At 50.2% G+C, this 22560-nt stretch overlaps 1 protein-coding gene across 1 annotated transcript in view; it reads left to right on the top strand.

The window, feature by feature from the left end:
- PPP1R14C (protein phosphatase 1 regulatory inhibitor subunit 14C) overlaps positions 1-22560 on the top strand; it is an 84465-nt gene that overhangs the window by 43064 nt on the left and 18841 nt on the right. The window contains exons 3-4 of the mRNA XM_004702119.2: positions 14544-14627; positions 16244-16276. Of these exons, the coding sequence (XP_004702176.1) occupies positions 14544-14627; positions 16244-16276 (117 nt within the window). The remainder of the gene's footprint in view (positions 1-14543; positions 14628-16243; positions 16277-22560) is intronic.

Here is a 22560-nt window from a genome sequence, read left to right as displayed (position 1 = left end):
ATGGTTTCTACAATATGGTGATGTAGATTGCATTGCAGTTGTGTAACCGCTCCCGCTCTCCTTTCTCAGCTGTTCCTTCCTCTTTAACCAGAACTCACTGATCTCGATGGCTCTTATCGAGTCCTTTGAGTGGTTTTTGCCAACCTGACCCCCTAAAGGAAAATAACCCCAAACTCACTGCCATCGAGCCAATTCTGACTTAGAGGGTAGAACTGTCCCTGTGGGTTTCTGAGACTGACTCTTTATGGGAGGAGAAAGCCCTGTCTTTCTCCCGCAGAGGGTCCCTGAAGGACAGTAAGTAGTGTCTGCTTGGAGTGGTCCCTTTCGATGTCATCTCGGTGGCTCTCTGAAAAGGACTCATTGTCAAAGACTGTGACGTGCTGCTTTCTTCTTGGATCTAGAAGTGCACACGTTCATGCCCTGCAGTCCCATGTTTACAGGTGACATGCCTGAGTGCGCTCGCCACTGCAGAGGGAGCAGATGAGCCACTTACAGCGAGGCTTCCGCGGCACTTGACTGGTCCCGTCTCTGAGCTGAGGTGGTGCTTCCGTCAAGTGTGAGAGGCTGTCTCATGCACTGGCACCTCCTCTTAACCTCAGCAAGCCTGTCTACCCTTGGATGCTCACGTGCGTGCGACCCCCTCAGGGGGCAGCGGGCTGCTGATGCCGACAGACTCCATCCAACACATGAGGCAGCCTGGCCAGGGAAGGCCTGAGAAACCAGCTGGCCACCGGGGGAAGAGCCAGTGAGTTAGTGTCAAGAAGTGAGGAAGGCCAGTGTGGAGGCTTTGAGACAGGAAGGAGAGGCCAGGCCAGGAAGGGCTCCAGGGCTGTCGTGGTTGCAGGGAGGGCAAAGGGTGAGGGAGACCATGAAGGCAGTAGAGACCGAGTCAGGGTGTCCAAATGTTAGGGCTTTGTGACAGCCACGGAAGTCCAGGCAGGGGATCAAAGAGGTCCAGCTTGGATGTTAGCTAGACCCCTCTAAGTCAGTGGTCCTCACCTTCCTCCTGCCGCGACCCTTTCATACAGCTCCTCAGGTGGTGGTGACCCCCAACCATCAGCTTGTTTTCGTTACTACTTCATCACTGTAGTTTTGCTACTCTTATGAATTGTCGTGTAAATATCTGATTGGCAGGGTGTATTTTCCTTGTTACAAATTGAACATAATTAAAGCATCATGATTCATCACAAAAACAACATGTCATGCTATATTGTGAGATATTTATTTCTAATGACAAATAAATGAAATTTTGTCTGGAAGCATGGTGTAGCATGGGTCACAGTCTTCACACGGGGAAGTCGCATGTGGGTGTATCTGCATGTGGGTGGACCCACCTGGAGACAGACAGAGGAGTGGTGTCTGGGTTCCTCAGACCATTGGAGATATGTGTTTTCAGATGGCCTTAGGCAACCCTTGTGAAAGGGTCGTTTGACCCCCAAAGGGGTCTTGACCCAGAGGTTGAGAACCGCTGCTCTAATTCCTGTGTGGAGACAGGGACAGTTCTCCCTTGTCCTGTAGGCACCCTGTGAGTCAGAATTGACTTGATGGCTGTGAGTTTTTTTGAGTGAATGACCAGTGGGTCCCCCACATTACCTAGCAATTACACTGCATGTATTATGTCCATTCATTCGCCCCTGCCAGCCTCATCTCTGCGGACCATCTCACTTCTCATTGCTGGGCAGCGACTGTCCTCTCGGCCTGTGTGAGCGGGGCAGGTGGGAAGATTACACCCCAGGAGAGGCCTCTCTGGCCCAATTCAAAAGAACAGAGGGGCGGGAGATCCAGTAGGATCAATGCATATTCCTGGGACTGGCAAATGGTTTGTGCTAGGCCACTAACCCAAAGGTTGGCAGTTCAAACCTGCTCATTGGCACCTTGGAAGAAAGGCCTGGTCTCCTCTGTAACACTTGAGGTGGCCATGAATTGAATCATGGAGACAGGTCATAGAATATGGCTTTTGGTTTTTATTCTCCAATAAAAATCTCCTTTTTCCCTCCAAATTCCTTTTCTGTTACTCTTCTCTAATTCCTCCCACCCCCCTCGATGAATTCATATCCCTTGTAAAGAGCCCTGTTGGTGCAGTGGGTTATATACATCAGGTTGATAACCACAAGGTCTGCAGTTCGATACCACCAGCCTCTCCACAGGAGAAAGATGAGGCTTTCTACACCCATAAAGATGTATTTTGTCTTGCTTGGATTAATAATCAATGCTCATGGAAGTAGCAATCAAGAGTCAAAAGCTGAGTTGCATCAGGTCAATCTGCTGCGCAAGGCCTCTTCAGAGTATGGAAGAGCAAGGATGATACTTTGAGGACTAAGGCATGCCTGACCCAAGCCATGCTCTTCTCCGTTGCATCATATGCATGTGAGAGTTGGACGTTGTATCAAGAAGACTGGAGACGAATCAATGCATTTAATTGTGGTGCTGGAAACTATTGCAAGTGCCATGGGCTCCCCAAAGGACACACTGATCTGTCTGTCTTGTATGAAGTATGGCCCTCTAGAGCGCTCCTTAGAGGCAGAGGTGGCAAACTTCATCTTACACACTCTGGACATGTTGTCAGGAGAGACCAGTCCCTGGAGAAGGACAGCATGCCTGGTAAGGTGGAACGGCAGTAAAGGTGAGGAAGGCCCTTCTCCAGCTGGCTTGACGCTGTGGCTGCAACAATGGGATCAAGCAGTAGAGCAATTGTGAGGCTGGTCAGAATCGGGTGGTGTTTCATTGTTATGTATAAGGTCACTATGGGGCGGAACAGACTTGATAGCACCTAGCAACAACAACAACAACAAAGAAGTATGGTCTCAGAAACCCACGCGGGCAGTCCTACATTGTCGCTAGGAATCAGAGTCAACCTGATGGCAGGGAGTGTGAATGAGTGATCAGGATTTGGGCCCTGCGACAACCACGATTTATCTTTGACCTCCAAACCCCTGTCCGTTTCCTTTTCTGAGCGTGTGCACAGGATGAAGGGGGAAGTAGGCTTTTGATCAGTGTGCATGATTTCCTTAAGAACCAAGTAGTGCTCAGCCACAACTTGCGTGTCACTTAGACGCGACTCCTTCCCACCACTTAAAAGAACTCCCCCGCTGTCTGCCCTGTAAACAGTTTGTTTTCCTTTTAAACTTTACTTGAAATGATGAAATAGCTTCTCATGGGGAATAATTTACATCTCATGAATTCACGGTCACCTCCCTGAATAACAAATGCTTTTATGCTCACGTTTCTACTTTGTGAGAGTCCGGCTAGCTTTCCTGGCCACCTGTAGTGCAAATAGGATGCTTGTTAACTTGGTAAAATGCCTTTCTCTGCCTGCGTTGGGTTAAAAATCTTTCTTTTTTATTTTCCACCATTTTCCACATAACTTAGGACGATGGTTTGTCTCATTGAGCTGCTTGGCTGTAGCTGTTTGCTATTCTCTAACGTTTCAGTGAGCAAGAGGCTGAAATTTGCTTGTTTAAGCATGTGCATACTCTGAAGACAGCTACTGATATGGATTTTAAAGGTGAGATGAAGCTGGTCCATCAATACAGCAATTGGCCCAAGAGGCCCTCTGTCAGGGGTGAATCGATCCAGGAAGGCAAGAGTTATGAACAGAATACGTACCCGGGTCCCTCTGGACTTTCTTTACTTCACAGTGAGAGCAGCTACTATTTATAGCCTGTCTTAAATAGCCTGCATCATTTCCTTGTCTCCAATTCTAGGTCAGCCTTAAAAGGACCTCAGGTAAGTTTGAAATTGTATAGGTTACTCTTATTCTTAACTTGAAGATTCTGGGTAATGTGTTTACTGGTAGTTGTAGGCCCAAGCATTTTATTTGAGAGACGGCTTTAATTTATTATATAGACTCCCACACTTATTCGGCCTCCCACCCATTTTCAGCAAAAAAAAATTTTTTTTACTCAGTGCACCCCTCCCCCTGACAATAAAACTCATTTGTACTGTAGCCCATAATCCCTGATAAAGTGTAGGTATCTGTTTTTGCAGTCCCACCCCCCATTTTCTGTTGCCTTTCAGGGGGCAGCATCATCCACTTTAAGGGACACTGATTTATTCAGTAAAAAAGGTCACCGTGTGTGTGTGTGTGTGTGTGTGCATGCGCACATGTGAGTGTATATGTACATGTGTGCACATGTGTCTGCATACATGTGTGTGCATGTGTATGTACATGTATATGTGTGTACATGCAAGTATGTGTGTGTGCATGCCTGTGTGCGTGTGTGTGTGTGTGTGTGTGTGTGTGTGTGTGTGTGTGTGTTATGATGCATGCAGGGGGTTTAGTAAAAGAAAGAACACAGAATCCCAGCCCACAAGGAGCTCTTCGGTGGCTGGCTGGTGAAGACCACAGGCTTTCCTGGGCCTGTAGCTGTTTGAACGAGACCCACACGATCAAGAGTCATCCCTCTGACTTGTGTGGCACAGATGTTGGCCACATCTACAGATACCTTCATAGCAACACCTGGATGAAGGGCCACTAGCTGTCAAGTGGATTCTGACTCATGGCCACCCAAGGTGTGTCAGGGTTGAATGGTTCCATAGCATCATCAATAGCTGCAGCTTTGGGTGGCCAGTTTTCAGGGCCTTCTCTGGAGTGGACTGGAGCCTCCAGCTGCTCTGTTAGCAGCTGAGCGGGCATCACGATCTGTTTGTCCTACCCGCTGGCCCCACGCCTAGGCTCCTGCTTGGTTGAAGTAACTGGCCTGGCCAAGGTGTTACAGAGAGCAATCTTGATGGGTTTTGATGTGCCGATGACCTTGATGTGATTTAAGGGTAATGGCCACAGAGTTGCAGTGTCAGGTCACACATGGGTAGTGGTCAGCCTGAGTGGCCATCACTTCTGTAATGTCTTAATTCATGTTCTCTAGTTTACTTCTTTGGATTCTAATACCCATTGCAACGGGTACCCAGAAACACACAGACGACGCTGATGATGAAAAGGTTTATTCAGGAAGTTAACAAGTTGTCATGCCAGTGAGAAACGCTCAGGGTAGTTGTTGACCAGGACATGTTACAAAGTTTCAGGTCTGCCAATAAATGCCCAAAGGGGCAGAGCACTCTGCTGGAAGCTTCAACCTGAAGGTATTCAGCTCAAGCTCCATGGGGCAGGCAACCCTGCTCCCTGAATTAAGTGCCCAGAGGCACCCCACTCCAGTAAGCCTCAGCTCAAAAGTTCTCTGCTCCACTTCCATGGGTCAGCAAGCCCAGCCTCCCCAAATAAGTGTCCAGGGCACCCCACTCTACAAGCCAACCTCTTGCACAAAAGCACTCATTTAACTTGCCCTGTAGGTTGGGAAGTCCATCACTCTGTTCCATGCTCTGGGTCCTGGTTCTGCTGCTGCTCCTCTGATGGTACAGCTGCCATCTGGGCCCAGGAGGTTCCCTACCTAGGGATCTCAGGTCCAGAGGACAAGGTCCACTCCTGGCTCTTTCTGGCAATGGGATCCCTCTTTCTGTTTCTGATAGGGCTTATTTTATACACAGCAGCATGGCACTCCTGGGAATCCAGTTCCCAGTTACTCACAGGAGAATTCCATCAGTGTCTCCTCCCACCTTCTTGCCAGACCCAGGCAGCGAAAGGTGGTGTGGTAGGAGTTAGAGACTTTGACTAGAAGAATCGCATTCAAGAAGTCCCTGCCCCTGCAATCTCATCCTCACCTGTACACAGAACACTTCAGCTCAAAGACCTGAGTCTGGGTGAAGACGGCTCAGTGAGTGGAGTCCTGAGATTCTCCCCTGGGTGTGACAAGTGGTGAACACACTCAGGCCACCCAGAAGCACCTTGTAACAGAGATCTGACCATCCACTTCTGGAACATCAGCCACGGAAAATGCGACCGCATGCGCTGCTACTGTAACCCTTAAGGGGTCGTCTTGAGTCAGAGGTAGCCTGGTGGCCCGTGGTCCATGTGGTATAGGGATTTGGAGTTCTAGTCCCGGGGCGCTTCCTTTCTAAACGGGAGCTTCCAGAGTGCCTTCGGAAGGGAGCCACGTGGGTGCCGCTGGCAGGCCCGTGGAACCACTCGCCGGGCCTATTGGAACAGCTAAGAGGCAGGCCAAGATTTATGGTCACCAGGGGCAACCAGGCTGTCGTAAATCTCAAACCCTGCCTGCTTTATTGCAATTGAGTGGACGTGCCGGAGCACAGGCAGCCGCTGGGACTCAAAATAAATCGTTCCCTCATCCTGTGAGGCGCCCCACGCCTCTCCTGGACGTCAGTGTTTACTGGAGCCGGACCAGAGCTGAGGTGTGGGAACCCGCTTTCGGTTCCAGGGACTCGGCTTTGCCACCTTCTTGTTTCTTCAATCTGCCAGGCTGTAGTGCGTGTGCCCCTCCGACCCTTCTGGTGCCCTGTTCCAGAGAAAAATGAAGAGTCAGGGAGAGACATGGCCATTCGGCATGCCCTTTAGGGAACCCCACCATAGATCCGTGGGAAGAACTTGCCCCCTTAGAATGTCCCACCATGGTCCCCCCGCCCCCCCTGCCAGAGAAATCACTGTGTGTGTCATCCCGTGGATTCTGTTTGTGGAAATCCGAGCTGAAGTGGGGCGGCCCCTCCTCCTGCTCCATCTGCCGCGCCTTGTGATGGAAATGGGTGCCGGTCCTGGTGGCAGAAGTGACAGATGGAGGTGAATTAACAACTTGTCGAATGGATTCGTTGAAATCTACTTTCTGACAGAAAGAGAATAGCATAATCTGAGGGGGGAGTTGATGGGCGTTTCATGAGGTCCTGCTTGCCAGACGTCGGAGCCACAGCACTGTGACTGAAAATGGGAAAGGATTATGATCAGGACTGATGACATTGGGGAGGGGGGGTGAGGATCTCCCCGGGGAACCAGGGTTGGCTGTTCTTCCCCTCCCTGCCTGCCCCCCTCCCATAAACATAGCCTTCCCACCACCACTCAGCCCTTTGGTTTCCAACAGGTAACCTTGGGTGTCGATTCAGATCTCAAGCCTTGCAGGACAGTGGAAAGGGGATGGTCTGAAGGAGGAGGTACTGGGGGCTCTGTGGTGGAGCTGCGGGCTTCTAGGTAGGAAATCCAGGCCAGTCCCAGCCAGCGCCACCCCACGCACAGCCATCCTCAGTGCAGGCTGGGAGGTTGCTCTGATGCTGAACGGGTTTCAGGGAAGCATCCAAACAAAAACAGAGGAAGAAAGGCCCACAATCTAGTTTCAAAAGCCAACCAGAAGAAAGTCCCACGGGCCACCACGGCCCAGTTGGCACCTGGCTGTGGGCCTGGGGAAGGACCTGTTAGCATTTTATTTAGTTGTACACAGGGTGGTCAAGGATCGGTGACCAGCACAGAGACGGTGAACAGTGGTGTCCCTACACAATTTCAATTGACATTGGTACTTGCAGACGTGACCTTGTTTGGAAGCAGGGTCTTCCAGGAGGTTGTGGTTAACATGGGGTTACCCTGGCATCTCTGCCTCTGTTTGGGCAGTGCAGACACCTTTCCTGCTGGGACAAGCCCTGCTCCTCCTCCTCGGGGCCTCCCTGTGATGCCATCCCATGGCTGGCCGGCTTTCCAGGGTGGGACTTGGTTCCAGGAGGTGCCCAAGTGGGCTGAATGCAGGGCCTTCTCTGGGACCTTTGCACACATTCCCTCCTTCGGCATGGGCTCAGTGCCTCACCCTACCCTGCAGGGCTATCCACAACATGATTCTCATTAGCATATTTTTGGTTTCTGCGAAGTTTTAGGTACATAGAAAAATCATGCAGAAGGCACGCCATCTTCTCCCCACACTGCTGCTCCTGTAATCAAGATCTGGCCTCTGTGTGGTACGTGTGTTCTACGAACACTTAGTCACTCAACAGCACACTGTAGAACTGCCTGTGGGTTTCCGAGGCTGAAACTCTTTATGGAAGTGAAAAGCCTGTGGAGCGGCTGGTGAGTTTGAACTGCTGACCTTGTGGTTAAGAGCTTGGAAGCCGACCATGGTGGCCTTCACCTCCCCCTGGTCTGTTGATGTAGATGCTGGCCTAGCAGAGCTCAGGATTCTGGAGGGCAGCCCTGCTGGAGCTCAGCACCATGGCCCTGAGGGCAGATCTGGGCATCCCTGGGAGCCCAAGCCTTTGGGAGGTTCTTCCAGCGCCCCTGAGGCTGTGGCTGGGAAGACGGTCTGCAGCCGTCTCTGTGAATTGTCCTCCTACAGCTGCCTTTCACAGCACCTTATTAGGAGCAGTGCCCAGGCGCCTGTCACTCTGCCAGCTGGGTGTGTTTAGTGCTGACCTGAACCTGTGATGGTTTCCCGAAAGCATCTGGTTGGGGTTTTTTTTTTGGCTCATAGGTTGCTATCTTCCTCTCTCCCCCTTTCTCTGGGTGGTTTGGACACAGTGGTAATGCCTTAGGTCTTTACTGACAATGGTCAGGCGTGAGGTGTGAATCCTTCCTTGGAAGGGACAAGGACATTCCATGCTGGATTTTGAAAGAGGAGCCAGCCCATCTCCTGTGTCCCCTGGCTGCTTGGCAGGCACCCAGGGGACATCACCTTGTGTTGACTTTGCTCTGTGTGCCTGGGCCTGGCATTGCCAGCCTTTTATTTAAAAAATTTTTACTGAATCATTTTATTGGGGGCTCTTATAGCTCTTAGAACAATCCATATATCAATGGCATCAGGCACATTTGTACCTATGTTGCCATCATCATTTCCAAATATTTTCTTTCTACTTGAGACCTTGGTAACAGCTCCTCTTTCCCCCCCTCCCTCCACCCTCATGAATGATTGATAATTTATAAATTATTTTTATTTTCATATTTTATACCATCTGCTGTCTCCCTATACCTATGTTTCTGTTGTTCATCCTGGGGAGGGGCAGGGTGTGTGTGTTGTATGTCGATCATTGCGATTGGTTCCCCTTTCTCCCCCCACCTTACACCTACCCTCATGGTATTGCTAGTCTCATTATTGGTTGTGGGGGGAAAGGCCAGCTCCCCACAACTAATTGAGGGTTTGATAGGCACAATTATATGGTTGATACATATATAAAGTCATTGAGAACGTGAGAGATAGAAGAGAGATAGAAATAGTGGGGTCAGACACATTTCATGGTAGCATTGCTCACCTCAGCCCACTAGGTGGTCCATGTAGAGATAGGCAACCAGAGGGCAGGAGAGAGGGGGAGGGAAAGGAGGACAAGGGGAAAGGGAACAGGGGAGCGAGGACAGGGGAGAGAGGTTGGGGGAGCTGAGAGAGGCCAAGGAGAATCTTTATTGCTCACTAAGGCTTATATATCTTTGGGGGGCGTGCAAGCCCACTAATTACAGGTAAAGACATACATCACAGGAAGGGGTTTCGCTATAGGTTATATACAGCAATGAGAGGGGGACAATCTAGGGATATACATGCAATAGGAAGGGGAGGGATTGGGGGCACACATGTGACAAGAAGGGCGGATCCTAGATTCAGGATCCGATAGTCTAACTTTGGATGTCACTGAGCAAGTTTGACCAATTCTCTGGCTCTCCATGGAAACCATTATCAGTAGGATATAAACTCCATCTATAGGGACCAGACTGGTGGCCGCAAACCTATAGGGAGAAGTAGCCCATTGTCCTTAACAGCAGGGAGTGGGCCCCTCTTGTGCTGGGACCAGACAGCTGCCTGCCTTCAGGGAGCTAACTTGACAATCAAGTACCATTAGCTGCAAACAGTGTCCTAAGTCTCACATATATTTGGGGGAGACGACTTGGGAGAAATCTTTGTGTTTCCCACAATTGGTCCTGAGTGGTTTATCTGTCCTGGATTCTGTGTACCAGTGTGCATGCTGTGGTCTAGACAGATTTGTAAGGTAGATCGTGGGGGGGGTGGGTAGGAAGCATGAAGGAACTAGAGGAATCTTGTGCGTTCCGTCGGTGCTATGCTGCACCCTGTTCCAGCCCTTTATTGATGGAATATCAATACTCACCACAGTCCTGAGACTTATGTACTAGGCTCCACTGTACAACCATGAAGGAGCCCCGATGATGCAGGGGGTTAAGCATTAAGCTGCTAACCGCAACGTCAGCGGTTCAAACCCACCAGCTGCTCTGAAGGAGAAAGATGAAGTGGTCTCCTACTGAAAGATTTACAAAGGGCATTTCTAGTGTGCCCTCCTTGGTCACTCCCAGTGAGACCAAACGCCATGACGGCGGCTGGGTGGAGTCAGAAGAAGGTAAGGGGCCGAGGTTTCCTGCCCAAGTCACCTATGTTGTCAATGGCTGAGTTGGGATGGAACTTGGGCCTCCTTCCTCCACATATCATACCCCACGTGGCCCCACCTGAAGGGTCTGGTCACCTGGGGGGAGCTGGAGGGATTGGGTGCTTGATGCTCATGCTGTGCCAGTCACCCAGACCCCCAGAAGGTGGGGACCTCATGAGCTACTGAAACCCAGGGTGGGACACAGGACGCCATTGCTGCCCACCTGACACCTTCTTTGCTTTATAACCATTGTCTAGAGAGATCGCTTTTTCCTTCCGAGATAACCGATTGCTAAAATGAGTTGCAAAATGCAGGGCTTTAGGGAAGGGGAGGTCCTTGGGGAGGGGAGGCTTTCCTGGTGCCTGCATCCCACTGGCTCCCACAGATGGGGGGCCAACTCCTACCACTGGTGCGGAGCGGAAGGGGTTTCTGATGTAGGAAAGCCACGCTTTGCTTGGCTCCGAGTTGTTCTGCGGCATGGCCCACCCATTCTTCCTTCTACTCCTCTCTCTCACTGGGGACCTCACGCCCACCCACGTCTGATCCATCACCGCCCTCACTTATCCCCACCCCTGTCTGTTCTGCCACCAGCCAAGCCCACTGTCCTCTGGACCTGCCTTCTTAATGTGCACTTGACACCTGCCGTCTTGCAAAACAGCAAAATGCCTTTGCCGGTCAGCGGGTCGGTTGGCTCCTTGAAGGTGGATTGGAAGCGATAGGAGCTTGTTTGGAAAAATGACACATCTGTTTTGCTCTACCCTTGTCAGGGTCATCTAGGACCAGGACATTTCCATGGTCCTCCATGTGGCCAATCTGCTCTTAGCTCCTGCTGTTCCCCCCTACCCCCCACCCTCAGTCCGATCTTTGAAAGGTGAATCTGACCACGTCCTCTCCCCTCACCCCAATGGGCCTCCTTTCTTTGGCAGCTCTGGGAAGCTAACCAGGAGCCCTGGGGGTGTAGTGGTTACTCACTGGCCTGCTAACCACAAAGTCAGCAGTTCGACACCACCCATCATTCCTTGGGAGAAAGGTGAGCCTTTCTATTCCCTTAAGGAATTACAGTTTCTTAAAAAGCCACAGGGAGGGGCACTTCTGCCCTGTCCCATCAGGTTGCTTGCTGGCAGCCAGGTTTGTAGTTTTTTCTGCAGGACGCTGGCACACATGCAGAGGGACAGTGCTGGGACCAGAATGTTACGTGTCTATTTCATTTCAGTTCAGTTTGCTTCCTGATTGGAGGCCCCCCATCCTAACTCCATTAAATGATGTGGCCCCTTCCTGAGGTTCCCCCTAGCCCCGAAGCCTGGGGTCTTCATTAACTAGGGTCACTCCTGTCTGCCAGGGCCCGTGTGCCTCAGTATCCCCCATCCTTACTCCCTGGCTAACCTAGCCCCCTGGTCATCTTGAACCTCAGCTTGGTTCATTGTTTTCTTGAAGCGTATCTTCTTGGCATGAGAGGTGATTACATTAAAGTGGAAGACCCACTGTGTTTTAAAGCATTGGTTTGTCCTCTGATCCTTGATTGACAGCTTTGGGAGGGACAGGCCTGGAGGCCTGAACTTCACGAGCCCCCAGCCCTGTGGAGTCTTCTCTCCCTGGGCTTCCAGTGGGTCTGCTGTTGGGAAGTCTGATGACCTCTGTTTGTCCTTCTATGTACAACTCAATTCCTTTTGCCCCATACCTAGAGCACCACCACCTAAGTGGTATGCATTTAAAATGCAATCGTAATGTTGAGTCTCTGGCAGGTACAGACGCCATATGCTTATAGCTCTTCCCATTAGAAAAATCCAATCAAAATGTTAAATGAGGTATGACCTGTACACACAGACGCCCAGCCCAGCTCCCCAGGAGGGCAGGTTCCTCTCCTTTGGCAACAGAGTTGAGGCCTGGAGTCAGCAGCTCCCTTTCTGCTGACTCAGTCTCCCAACGTGCCTTGCCGAAAGTCATTTGCACAGATTTATAAACCTGCTCTTTGGCCTCTTTCTCACTCGCCTGTGACGAGCAGACCTCTGCCCGATGCTCGGCGGTAACCAAGAACTGAGCCTGGGGTGGTGATGGGGCTCTTCCAGCATGCTTACCTACTGGAATTGAGATCCTCTCATAGAGAGCACACAGCCCCAATTCTTTCTCAACTTCCGGTGCCAATTCCTCCCAGCAGGCTCAGAGGCAGCAGAGAGAGCAGAGACTCAGCTGTTTCTTGGGTGACGGTTCAGAGAAGTTCTGACAGGCGAATGGAAACCACGAGTTTTAGTGCCTACGTTCCTCGTCCTGATGGGGGAGTCACCCGGGGACCTGGAGAGACTAGAGAGCCCTGGGCCCTATTTGCAACCTGATGAATCAGAACTGCTAGGGGGAGGAGGCCAGGGATCTGCTTTGGGGGGACTTTGGGAACCTAGGTTTTAGTGTGAGCATGCCTTCCCACCAGGATGGATTAAACAAACAAACAAACAAACAAACAAACTCACTGGTATCGATGCTGGCTCATAGTGACTCTATAGGACCTAGTAGAACTGCTCTTGTGGGTTTCTGAGACTGTAACTCTTTACATGAGTAGAAAGTTCTTTCTCCTGAAGAGCAGTTGTTGGTTTTGAACTGCTGATCTTGCAGTTAGCAGCCTAATTTGTAAACACTTTGCCACCAGGACTCCTCAATGGATAAGATGGCTGCATTATATATATATATATATATATATATATATACACACACACACACAAGAAGGCTTAAGACTTGCCCACATGGGAGTTGCAAGTGTGTGCGTGTGTACTTTGATTACATTTCAGCATCTGGCATTATCCAGCTATACCGCCTATACACACAAGAAGGCTTAAGACTTGCCCACATGGGAGTTGCAAGTGTGTGTGTGTGTACTTTGATTACATTTCAGCATCTGGCATTATCCAGCTATACCGCCTATACACACAAGAAGGCTTAAGACTTGCCCACATGGGAGTTGCAAGTGTGTGTGTGTGTACTTTGATTACATTTCAGCATCTTGCATTATCCAGCTATACCGTCCCACTCCTTCCCTGCAGATCTGGCTGCAGGTGGCAGGTTCTGCTACACCTGGCTGGGACTTGGAGGCTAACCCCTGTTTCATGCATATACCTGCAAGGAGGCCGTGGGACCCTGTTGCTAAGGATGAGGAGTGAGGATGGGGTTACTGGAGATGGTATTTGTCATTGCTTGATGGGAGGTCTTCAGGGTGCTGGAGGACATCCGTGGATACACTGTGTCCACATCAACTGTGAATGTGGATCCCACTGGGCTTTTGTTCTTATTGGGATGAGGAGGAGAGAGAAGGAGGAGGTTGTAAGGATTGCTACAGATGGAAACTTCTGGATGCATCGGTTTGCTGGGCTTTTCTTGACCAGAGTTGCCTAGGCGGGTCTCTGCGGCCACTCATGGCCTCTGCTGAATCTGTCCTGGGCCCCGTGAAGCCTCCGTTTCACATCCCGCCCTCCATCCACTTGCGCCGTCCTTTGACTGGGCAGGCCTGTGGACTGTACACGCTCAGTGGCTTCCTGCGGGCAGTCAGCTCTGGGGGAATCCAGGGAGTTTCTTCTTAGTGGCTTAGTCTAGTTGACCCTTCACAGGGGGCCTTGCTGGTGCAGTCATTCGCGCTTGACTGCAAACCAAAAGGCTGGTGATTCGGAACTACCCGCTGCTGGCCGGGCGCTCACTGCTGTCAAGAGGGCAGCTTTGAGGCCCCATGGGACAATTCCACTCTGTCCGTCAGGGTCGCTCGGAGTTGGGATCCACTCGTTGCCTGTGGATTTCGTGGCTTCTCTTTGGTCCCTGGAAGACTACACAGCTGTCAACCCCAGGGCTCCCTAAAGGACCCTGTTCCCCACCAGTATTCTGTACCCTGTGATTTTAAATATGCACAAAATAAGGTGCTGGGGTGCGGGGGCACAGGACACATGGGGAGAAAACACAGAGTTGCAGCCCCAGGAACCCTAGGGTGGGACTGGTCCCCACCTCCCACCCCAGGCCTGGGCTGTGAGGAGAGAAGTGGGCCCTTAGTACAGAGCAGGGTGGTCACCACCCACAAGTCTCCCTCCCCTTCCTGGGACTGGCCAGGGCCAGGGCCCTGTGTGCCCCACACGCGCCATCTCCTGCCTTTTAGGAGAGACTGTGCTTGGCGGCCTCTGCTCCTCCCTTTTCTTCCTCCCTCTCTTCTCCTTCCCCTCCCTCCTCTCATTCCCCCGCCCTCCCTCTTCCCCTTCCTCTGCCCCCTACTTTCCTTTCCCCTCCGTCCCCAGCCTCCCCCTCCCTCCTCTGCCAGCCCCTCAGTGGACACTGGAGTCACTTCAGTCATTCGGCACGGTTTACTGCTCACTCAGGAGACGCCTCTCCTTCTCCCTCAGGAAGAAGAGATGCCCAATGTGGAGATCGATATTGACGACCTGCTGGATGCCGACAGCGAGGAGGCCAGAGCTTCAAAACTACAGGTCAGTCGCCACTCTCAGACTTGCCAACCGCCCCATGGTGACTGCTTCCAGGCACTCGGGGCTCCTGCGCTTGCCACGGGTGGATGCTGCCCACGTCGGGCACTGGCTGCTCCACAGAGGGACATGCTGGGTGCTGCTATTGACGGTCTCTGGAAAGGAAGCCATCCTGACCACTCTCTGTCCCCAAAGAGCGATTGGCAGTTTGGGGCTGGATCATTCATGGAGTGAAGTTCTAGACGCTCTTGCTCAGAGCCCCCTTTTGTGTAGTAAGATGTTTTCTCTTTGAGGATGCTCACGGGCGGCTGTCTAGTACCGTGCCTCACAGATCCTTGGCCTCAAACCTCCACAACCAAGTTCACTGCCATTGAGTCGATACCCACACATAGCAAGTGACCTCATAGGACAGGGTAGAGCTGTCCCTGTGTTTCTGAGATGGGAGTGCAAAGCCCTGTGTTTCTCCAGAGGAGTGCCTAATGGTTTCGAACTGCTGACCTTGCAGTTAGCAGCCCAGCATGTAACCAGGGCTCCTGTCCTTAGTCTAGAGTCCTGAAATCTTCCCAGAGGGAGTCGGCTCTGCATCCAGGAGCTGAGAGCCAGTTGATCTCTGACCTGCTGTTATCCTTAATGCTCATGGATAAATACTGTTAGTGGCCATTGGCTAGCAGTCCCCCAGAGGCAAATGATCATGTAAAGCAATCAAAAGTCACATTTTAATGTATGAACATGTTTAATGTGCTAATAAGTATTAGCGTCCATAAGGTAGTGAACAGACTGTATTTAATGGTTTTCTTCTGGTGGCAGGATGACTTGGGAGATGTACCATCTTAGTTCTAATAGGTTGTTTTGTTTGGTTTTCATGAGATAAAGCAAAATGGCATCTGGTTAATGCAGTGGCTAAGACTGCTAACCTAAAGGTCAGAGGTTCGAACCCACCAGCCGTTCCAAGGGAGAAAGATGAGGTGTCTGCCTTGCATACCCTGGGGCAGTGCTCTGACCTAGAGGATCCTTAGGAAGTGAAATCAACTTAATAGTTATATAGTTTTTAGTTTGATAGAAAATGGAATGTCCTCAATAAAATGATTTTTTTTTAAAAGACAAGAAAATGGAATGACAGAAATGTTTCTTAAAATGCAGAACTTGAGAGGGAGGGCCTGAAGCTGTCTTCAAGTCCTGGTGCCCTGACCCCCAGGGAGGATCTGAGGCCAATGGAGGTGGTGTCACAGCTGGAGAGTGGCTTGACCCTGGGCAGACCCTCCTCCCTGTCCAGTGTGATTGCTGACACCTCTCACAGACTGTCCAAACTTTAGGTATCTTATACCAGCCTAATGTGAACCAAGTTGGCAGCTAATTAGGAAAGGCGCGCACATGTGTGTGTGTTTGCTTGTTCCTAAGAGTAAGGCATTCCTGCCTATTAAAGATACAACTTTTTCTATCTCCAAACGACCAACTGGTGCTAGAATAAAAAGTATGATTCTAGCACGCCCATCTAAAAACTTGGATTACCTGGTTTAAACTAACACTATAAAGATGAAAGCAATACTATGATTTTCAATTTCACTTTTAAAATGATATTTACTGGAAATAATAAAACCGACCTTTTTTGTGTTTAACCCTAGGAAGCGCTCGTAGACTGCTACAAACCAACAGAGGTAAACAAGTCTCTCTTCCTAAATGTCATGTCTGAATGCGTTCTTTATTAGATCATGTTGTCTATTTTTAAAGGTAAACCACAAGAAGTGGGCTTGATTATCTGTATGCTAAGTAGTAATTATTATTCTCCATGGGTGCATGCATTTGAATATTACTAGTTTCATTATTTCTAGGCCTAAACATGTTTGGGTCAGGCTAATGGAATTGGCTATGTCTCTTGCTCTTATGTCAAAACCAAACTTCCAAGGTCTGGGTAAAAGGATTTGGAATTGTATTAGGTTAAAGTCGGGCCTATATGCCTGAAGACTACATTCTATTAGGTTATAGAAATGGATTTAAAAAAAAACAACAACAAAGTCATATTTCTCTTTCAGAAGAATTCCCTTTACTGGGAGAAGACATTTTATACTCGGTTTGGATATATATTCAATGTATAGATATGAGTGTGAAAAATAATTAATATTAATCTGATTAGATCGACACATTCATTGTAGAAATAAAAATATTGGCCAAGCGGGTATTTTCAGCGATATCTGATAAATGGTTGGGCAGGTTTACAGGGAGGACTCGTGTGATCATAGCCAAGAAAGGCGATGGGTTTTGCCAAAGTATGATGTGGAGGAGGGACTGCTGATGGGCGGGAAACCGACTTGCACATGTGCTTTATTACGTATTGTTACTGTTCTTCGGATCTCCTCCTCCGCAGAGGAGTTCATGTCTCGATTTTGGGGGTGTCTTCGTTTCTTAGCACTGCCGTAACAGAAACGCCACCGGTGGGTGGTTTGAAAGAACACAGACGGGTTTGCTCCTGGGCTCAGAGACGAGAGAAGTCTGAAAGGAAGGTGCCAGCTCTGGGGGAGGCGCTTTCTGTGTGTCTTCTCTGAAGGCGCTCTCTCTCCATGTTCAGAGACCCGGTCCCTCGACTCCGTGCCCTTCTCCATGTGGCGCGCACCGTCCCCCGCACCCCCTGCATCTTCCTCTGGGCCTAGGCAACTCTGCGTGTATCTTAAAACTGAGGTGGCTGAAGCATTCCCTACACTGTGGGTCTCGTTAACATAACCAAGACAACCCTTTCCCTCAGGAGAGTTCATCCACGGGCAGAGGGATGAGGATCGCCACGCTTGCTTTTGTTCCAACAGAGATGTCCTGCCTTCACTAGCCAGTGCTGGCTCCTCACCTCGGAACAGAAGCCCCCTCTGGCCTCTGCAGAGAGCTTGAGAGACATGGGGGTGTCTGAGTGCCCCTCGGGATGCCGGGGTGCCAAAGGAAGGAGGGAGCATGTGGGCATTTACAGGTGAGCCCCTCCAGGTGCTGTGTGCTCAGAGGGAGCTCAGGGTTTCTAAGAAGGGAGCTGACCTCTAAGGCTCAGGCCTTTTCCTCGTTTACCGTGGAAGAGTCCTATGAAGAAAGGCCAGGCAGCCATGCCTTTGAGCTCACGTGGATGGACAGCCAATGTCGCCGTCACCTGGATTGTGGTGATGAACAGAATAGCCTCTATTGGGACATGATCCGTGGCGATGGTTTTGAAGCATTGTGGAGATGATTCATGCCGCTGAATTGGGCACAGGACTAGTGGTGAGGATGGCACCGGGCCGTTCCGTGTTTCCTTCTGTTGTGCATAGGAGCCCACTGGATGGCACCTGACAACGATCGCAGACCGAATTGCACATTTAAAACGGCAAAGTTTACATCGTGTGGTGTGTGTGTGTGTGTGTGTGTGTGTGTGTGTGTGTGTGTAGTAGGCGCCGACCAGTCAGTGCTGGCTCAGTTCTGTACAACAGCACAAAACCTGCCCGGTCCTGCACCGTCCTCACAGCCCTCTCATATCAGAGCCCATTGATGCCGCCCCTGTGTCACTGCGTCTCGTCTCTCCAAGGGCCTTCCTCTCTTTCGCTGCTCCTCTACCTGACCAAGCACGATGTCCTTCTTTGGGGACTGCTCTCTCCTGACCACGCGCCCAAAACACATGAGAGGAAGTCTTGGCATCCTCGCTTCTACGGCATGTGCTGGCTGGACTTCTCCCAAGACAGACTTGTTTGGCCTTTTGGCAGCCCATGATACTTTCACTAGTCTTTGCCGGCACCATAATTCCAATGCATAATTCCAATGTGTGTATATACGTGTATCTATGCACATGAATAAATATATATGTGTCAGACTTGTTAAATGAGACGAAAAACTAGAACGGTGTTTCCGTGCAGTGTTCTGTCGTGGAGGTCACACTCACGCACGCGGTCGTATTAGATCCGCATGACTGTCCTTTGCCGTGGAGAAGGTGTGGGTAGCTTGGAGAGCATGACTGGGAGCTAGGGGTCAGCACTGTGGTTCCTGATGTCTGACCCTGGCCTCCTCCTTCCCATTATGCGAGTCTTCCTGCTCTTTGAGTCGCCTGGAGATTGAGGACACTAAAGGGGTCTGACCCTGTGGTGGTGGTGGGGGTGTTAATACATTGGACTGCTAACCACAGATCACTGGTTCAAACCACCCCATGGAAGAAAAATGAGGCTGTCTGCTCCCATAAGGATTTGTAGTCTCCCAAGACCTTAAGGAGAAGTTCTACTCTGACCTATAGGGTCCTTATGAGTAGAGTTTGGGTTTATCCTGAGTCAAAATGCCTAATAATATTCTTTTATTAAGTACCCTTCTGTGGAGGTGCTTTATTTCAAGCAAAAGAATTTTACCTGCCACTATCATGCCATTTTGAAGTTAGACATGCAAGGAAGGCATCGTTGCAGATTCAGACACCTTTATGAACAGCCTCTCAGTGCAGAGGTGGTAGAATGGTATAGCACGTAGCTACTAACTGAAACGTTGGGAGCTCAAATGCACCCAGGGGTGCCTGGGAACAAGGCCTGGTGATCTGATCCTGAAAGGTCACAGCGTTGGAAACCTGTGGGGTCACCGTGGGCCGTGGACAGAATGGGCTGGATGGAGACACTGGGTTCAGTTTTTCTGTTTTATTGCAGGGGAAGTGTGGATGGTGGCAAGTGTAGTGGACTCTGAGTCAGGGTCTTGGGCACCTACCTGCACTGGCTGTGTGTCCTGACCTCTCTGAGTGTTCACTTCTGTTCCCCAACCACTTTTCTGCAACAGTAACCACCTCCCAGGGCTCTTGTTAGGAGTAAGGGCAGTGATGATAATGTCCGTGATCGTCATAGCAACAGTAATTTTTAAAACTTCATATACACTGTGAGGTGCCATTGAGTCCGCCTCCAACCCATAGCCATCCTGTGCACAACAGAACAAAACCAAGCCCTGCCCAGCCCTGCCCCGCCCTGACAATCGTTACTATGTCTGGACTCAATATTGCAGACACAAGGCCATTCAACCCATCGTTTCCACTTGCCTCCTTTTGCTAAGCATGATGTGTTAGTCTGGGTTGACTAGAGAAACAAATCCAGTACACTCACATATGTATGAGGGGGTACCAAAAAACCCGCAGAATTGCGCTGGGTAGAGCAGAGCTTTTATAGTATGTATTTTTCCCGCTAGGTGAGCATTAAGCAACTTGCTTTGAGTTAGTGGACCCAGTGGCGTCACCTGGGAAGGTTCTCTCTGGTTACAGTGAACTTTTTCATAAAAACAATTTCACTCAAACCTCATTTTTTTGTGATATCTGATTTAAGAGATCAGTGTCTGGATGTGAAATTTTGTTTCCTGCTCAGGAAAAATGCTGCAGAAACTGCTGTGCTGTGGAACACAGCTTACAAGGATGGCACTACGGGACCAACTCAAGTGTATGAGTGGTTTTCTCTTTTCGAAAAAGGTGAACTGTCAATTGATGACAAACCTCATTCTGGACCTCCATCAACTTCCCGAATGGATGGAAATGTTGACTTGTAGTGCATTGGGGTTCATTCCACCAGGTCAGACTGTTAATCCAGCTTTCTATTAAGAGATTCTGAAAAGATAGCATAGCAGTGTATGACCAAAAAGGCCTGATTTATGGCAGACGGGGGACTGGTTTTGCCGCCCCAACAATGTATCTGCTCACGCAGCCATCTCAGTGTACCCGTTTTTGGCAAAAAACAGCATGCCTCTCTTGCCCCATGCACCTTACTCACCTGACCTTGCTGCATGTGACTTTTTGCTTTCGTGAATGAAGAGGGACATGAAAGGACAGTGATTGGACGATGCAGAAGAGGTGAAAAACAAACAAAAACAAAACAAAAACAAGGAAGGTGCTGTCAGCCATCCAATCAGATGAGTTTGAAAAATGTTTCCAAGAATAGAATCGCAGATTTGACTAATGTATGAAGTGTAATGGAGAGTACTTTGAAGGTGATATGGTTGTTTTGTAAGCCATATTTTTATGGTTTATGGTTATGAAAACAACCATTGTTTTCAAATACATAGCTTTGAAAAACAAAATCCATTGTTTTGGGTACCCCTTCGTATAAGAGAGAGTTTTATATCAAGAAAACATCCCAGCCCAGGCCAACTCATGTACTTAAGTCTGATACTCGTCTGTAAGTCCCCCTTCAGACTCACAAAGCCACATACAATGATGCAGAACACAGGAAGATCACAGGCCAGTGGGTACAAAGTTATGTGGATCCAATGGCAGTGGTAACATCGCAGGCCTCCAGCAGCTCTGAGAGAGAGAGAGAAAGAGAGAGGCCAGCCTTCTGAAAGCTGTATCTCTCAGTTGTACCTCCAAGTGAGCTCCTCAGGCTGTGACCTGGTAGACAGGCTCAACTCCAGCCTTAACATTTTTAAACATCTTCAAGTTGACATGAAACTATTTAACTACTGCACGTGACGTCCTACAAATGATGGAGAGCCCCAGGCGGTACCGATGGTCAGTAACAAAAGAGTGGGGGTTTAATTTGCATCTGAAGGTCCCTTCGAAGCAAGACTTGTGGCCCTACTTGTGAAACATGAGCGATTGAAAACCTCGGTGCTTATGGGGTCACCACTAGTGGGGTGGACTTCGTAGCTACTGGTGGTGATGGGGGTGTGGTGTGGTGGTGGTGGTAGGGAGTGCGGTGGTAGGTGGTGGTGTGTTGTGTATTGATAGTAGTGTGTGGTGGTATGGTGAAGATTGGTGTGGTGTGATGGGGGTGGTGGGGGTGGAGGTGGTGGAGGTGAGAGTGGGGATGCCGATTGCTCAGAAGTGATCATGGTTTAGGTGTGTCACCTTCTGCCACATCCTCTGGGTCCACGGTGTCACCCCTGAGGGTTACCAGAAAGGATCGTTTTCATGCATCGTCCCAAACTGTAGACTCAGAGCATGTGTGCCGTCCTGAATCGGACATGTCGAAGTGAATTAGCCTCAGCGGGAGAGACTGTGGTGACTTTGTTAACGTCTGAGTGACTGCGACAGACGTTAGCGGTGACTTTTCTCCCCAGTTGCACTTTCTGTTGTAACTCCGAGTCCAGGTGCACACTCAGGGAGTCGATTCTGCTCCTAAGGCAGTAAATCTTTACAGGAGCAGACGACTCCTCTTTCTCCCGCAGCGCTTTTGCCTGGCGGGTTGGAGCAGGTGTAGCTGATGTTACCACAGCGCTGACTTAGGGGTAGAAAAGGGACGTTCCTTCGAGATATTGCAAGAAGAAAAGGAATGGCTTCACCTGGTGATCATCTGGACCTGAAGGCCTGCAACAGCCCTCCTGAGCGGGGTCAAAATCAAGGGGAGGTGGTTGGGGGCAGCCAGATGGGAGAAGCTGTGTGAGCACCTTGTTGATAGGCTGGCTGCTTGATTAGCAGTTCACAGAACCAATCAGGCAGTAAGGGGGAGGCGATGGGAAGGGGGCGTTCCAGGGACACTGGGCCAGGGAGGAAAGCTACGAAGAGGTACATGGGAGTGGACTTTGTCCACAGAGAGTCACCACTTCCCTTACAAGCCTTCATCTCAAATGCTTCCTTCCCTATTTGTCACCCTTCCCTTTTGTGGTTGTCCAATCGGCAAGTCGCACAGGGCACCCACATGGACAGAAAGCACATTTCCGCTGGGCCCGAGGGCTCCTGCCTAGCCTCTGCCAGGGGCATCGCGGCTCAGTCCGTGGCCTTTGAAACGTCTCTTTTTAAGAGTTGAAGGCGCAGACCTCCGATCTGTCTGGCCACGGGCTTGCCGCGTTTCTGTAAAGGACAGGTGGCGGTGTGACCAAAGCCTGGGAGTGGCTGTGCCTTTAGGCTTCATGTAGGAGGACCAAGATGCAGGTAGGAGGCCTCTCCGGGGCTCCCGCCAGCTGCCAGACCATGGGCATGCCAAGCTCTGGTGTTGGTGAGGTCTGGGGTACCTGACGCCGGGAAACGGGCTGTGCTTTCTCCAGTCAGCCC

This window comes from Echinops telfairi, unplaced genomic scaffold, assembly GCF_000313985.2.
Source record: "Echinops telfairi isolate 266 unplaced genomic scaffold, ASM31398v2 ScPeMD7_3533;HRSCAF=4204_0, whole genome shotgun sequence".
NCBI classification, from domain to species: Eukaryota; Metazoa; Chordata; class Mammalia; order Afrosoricida; family Tenrecidae; genus Echinops; species Echinops telfairi.
Note: the sequence above shows the minus strand (reverse complement) of the source record. Positions and strands in the feature narration are given on the sequence as shown.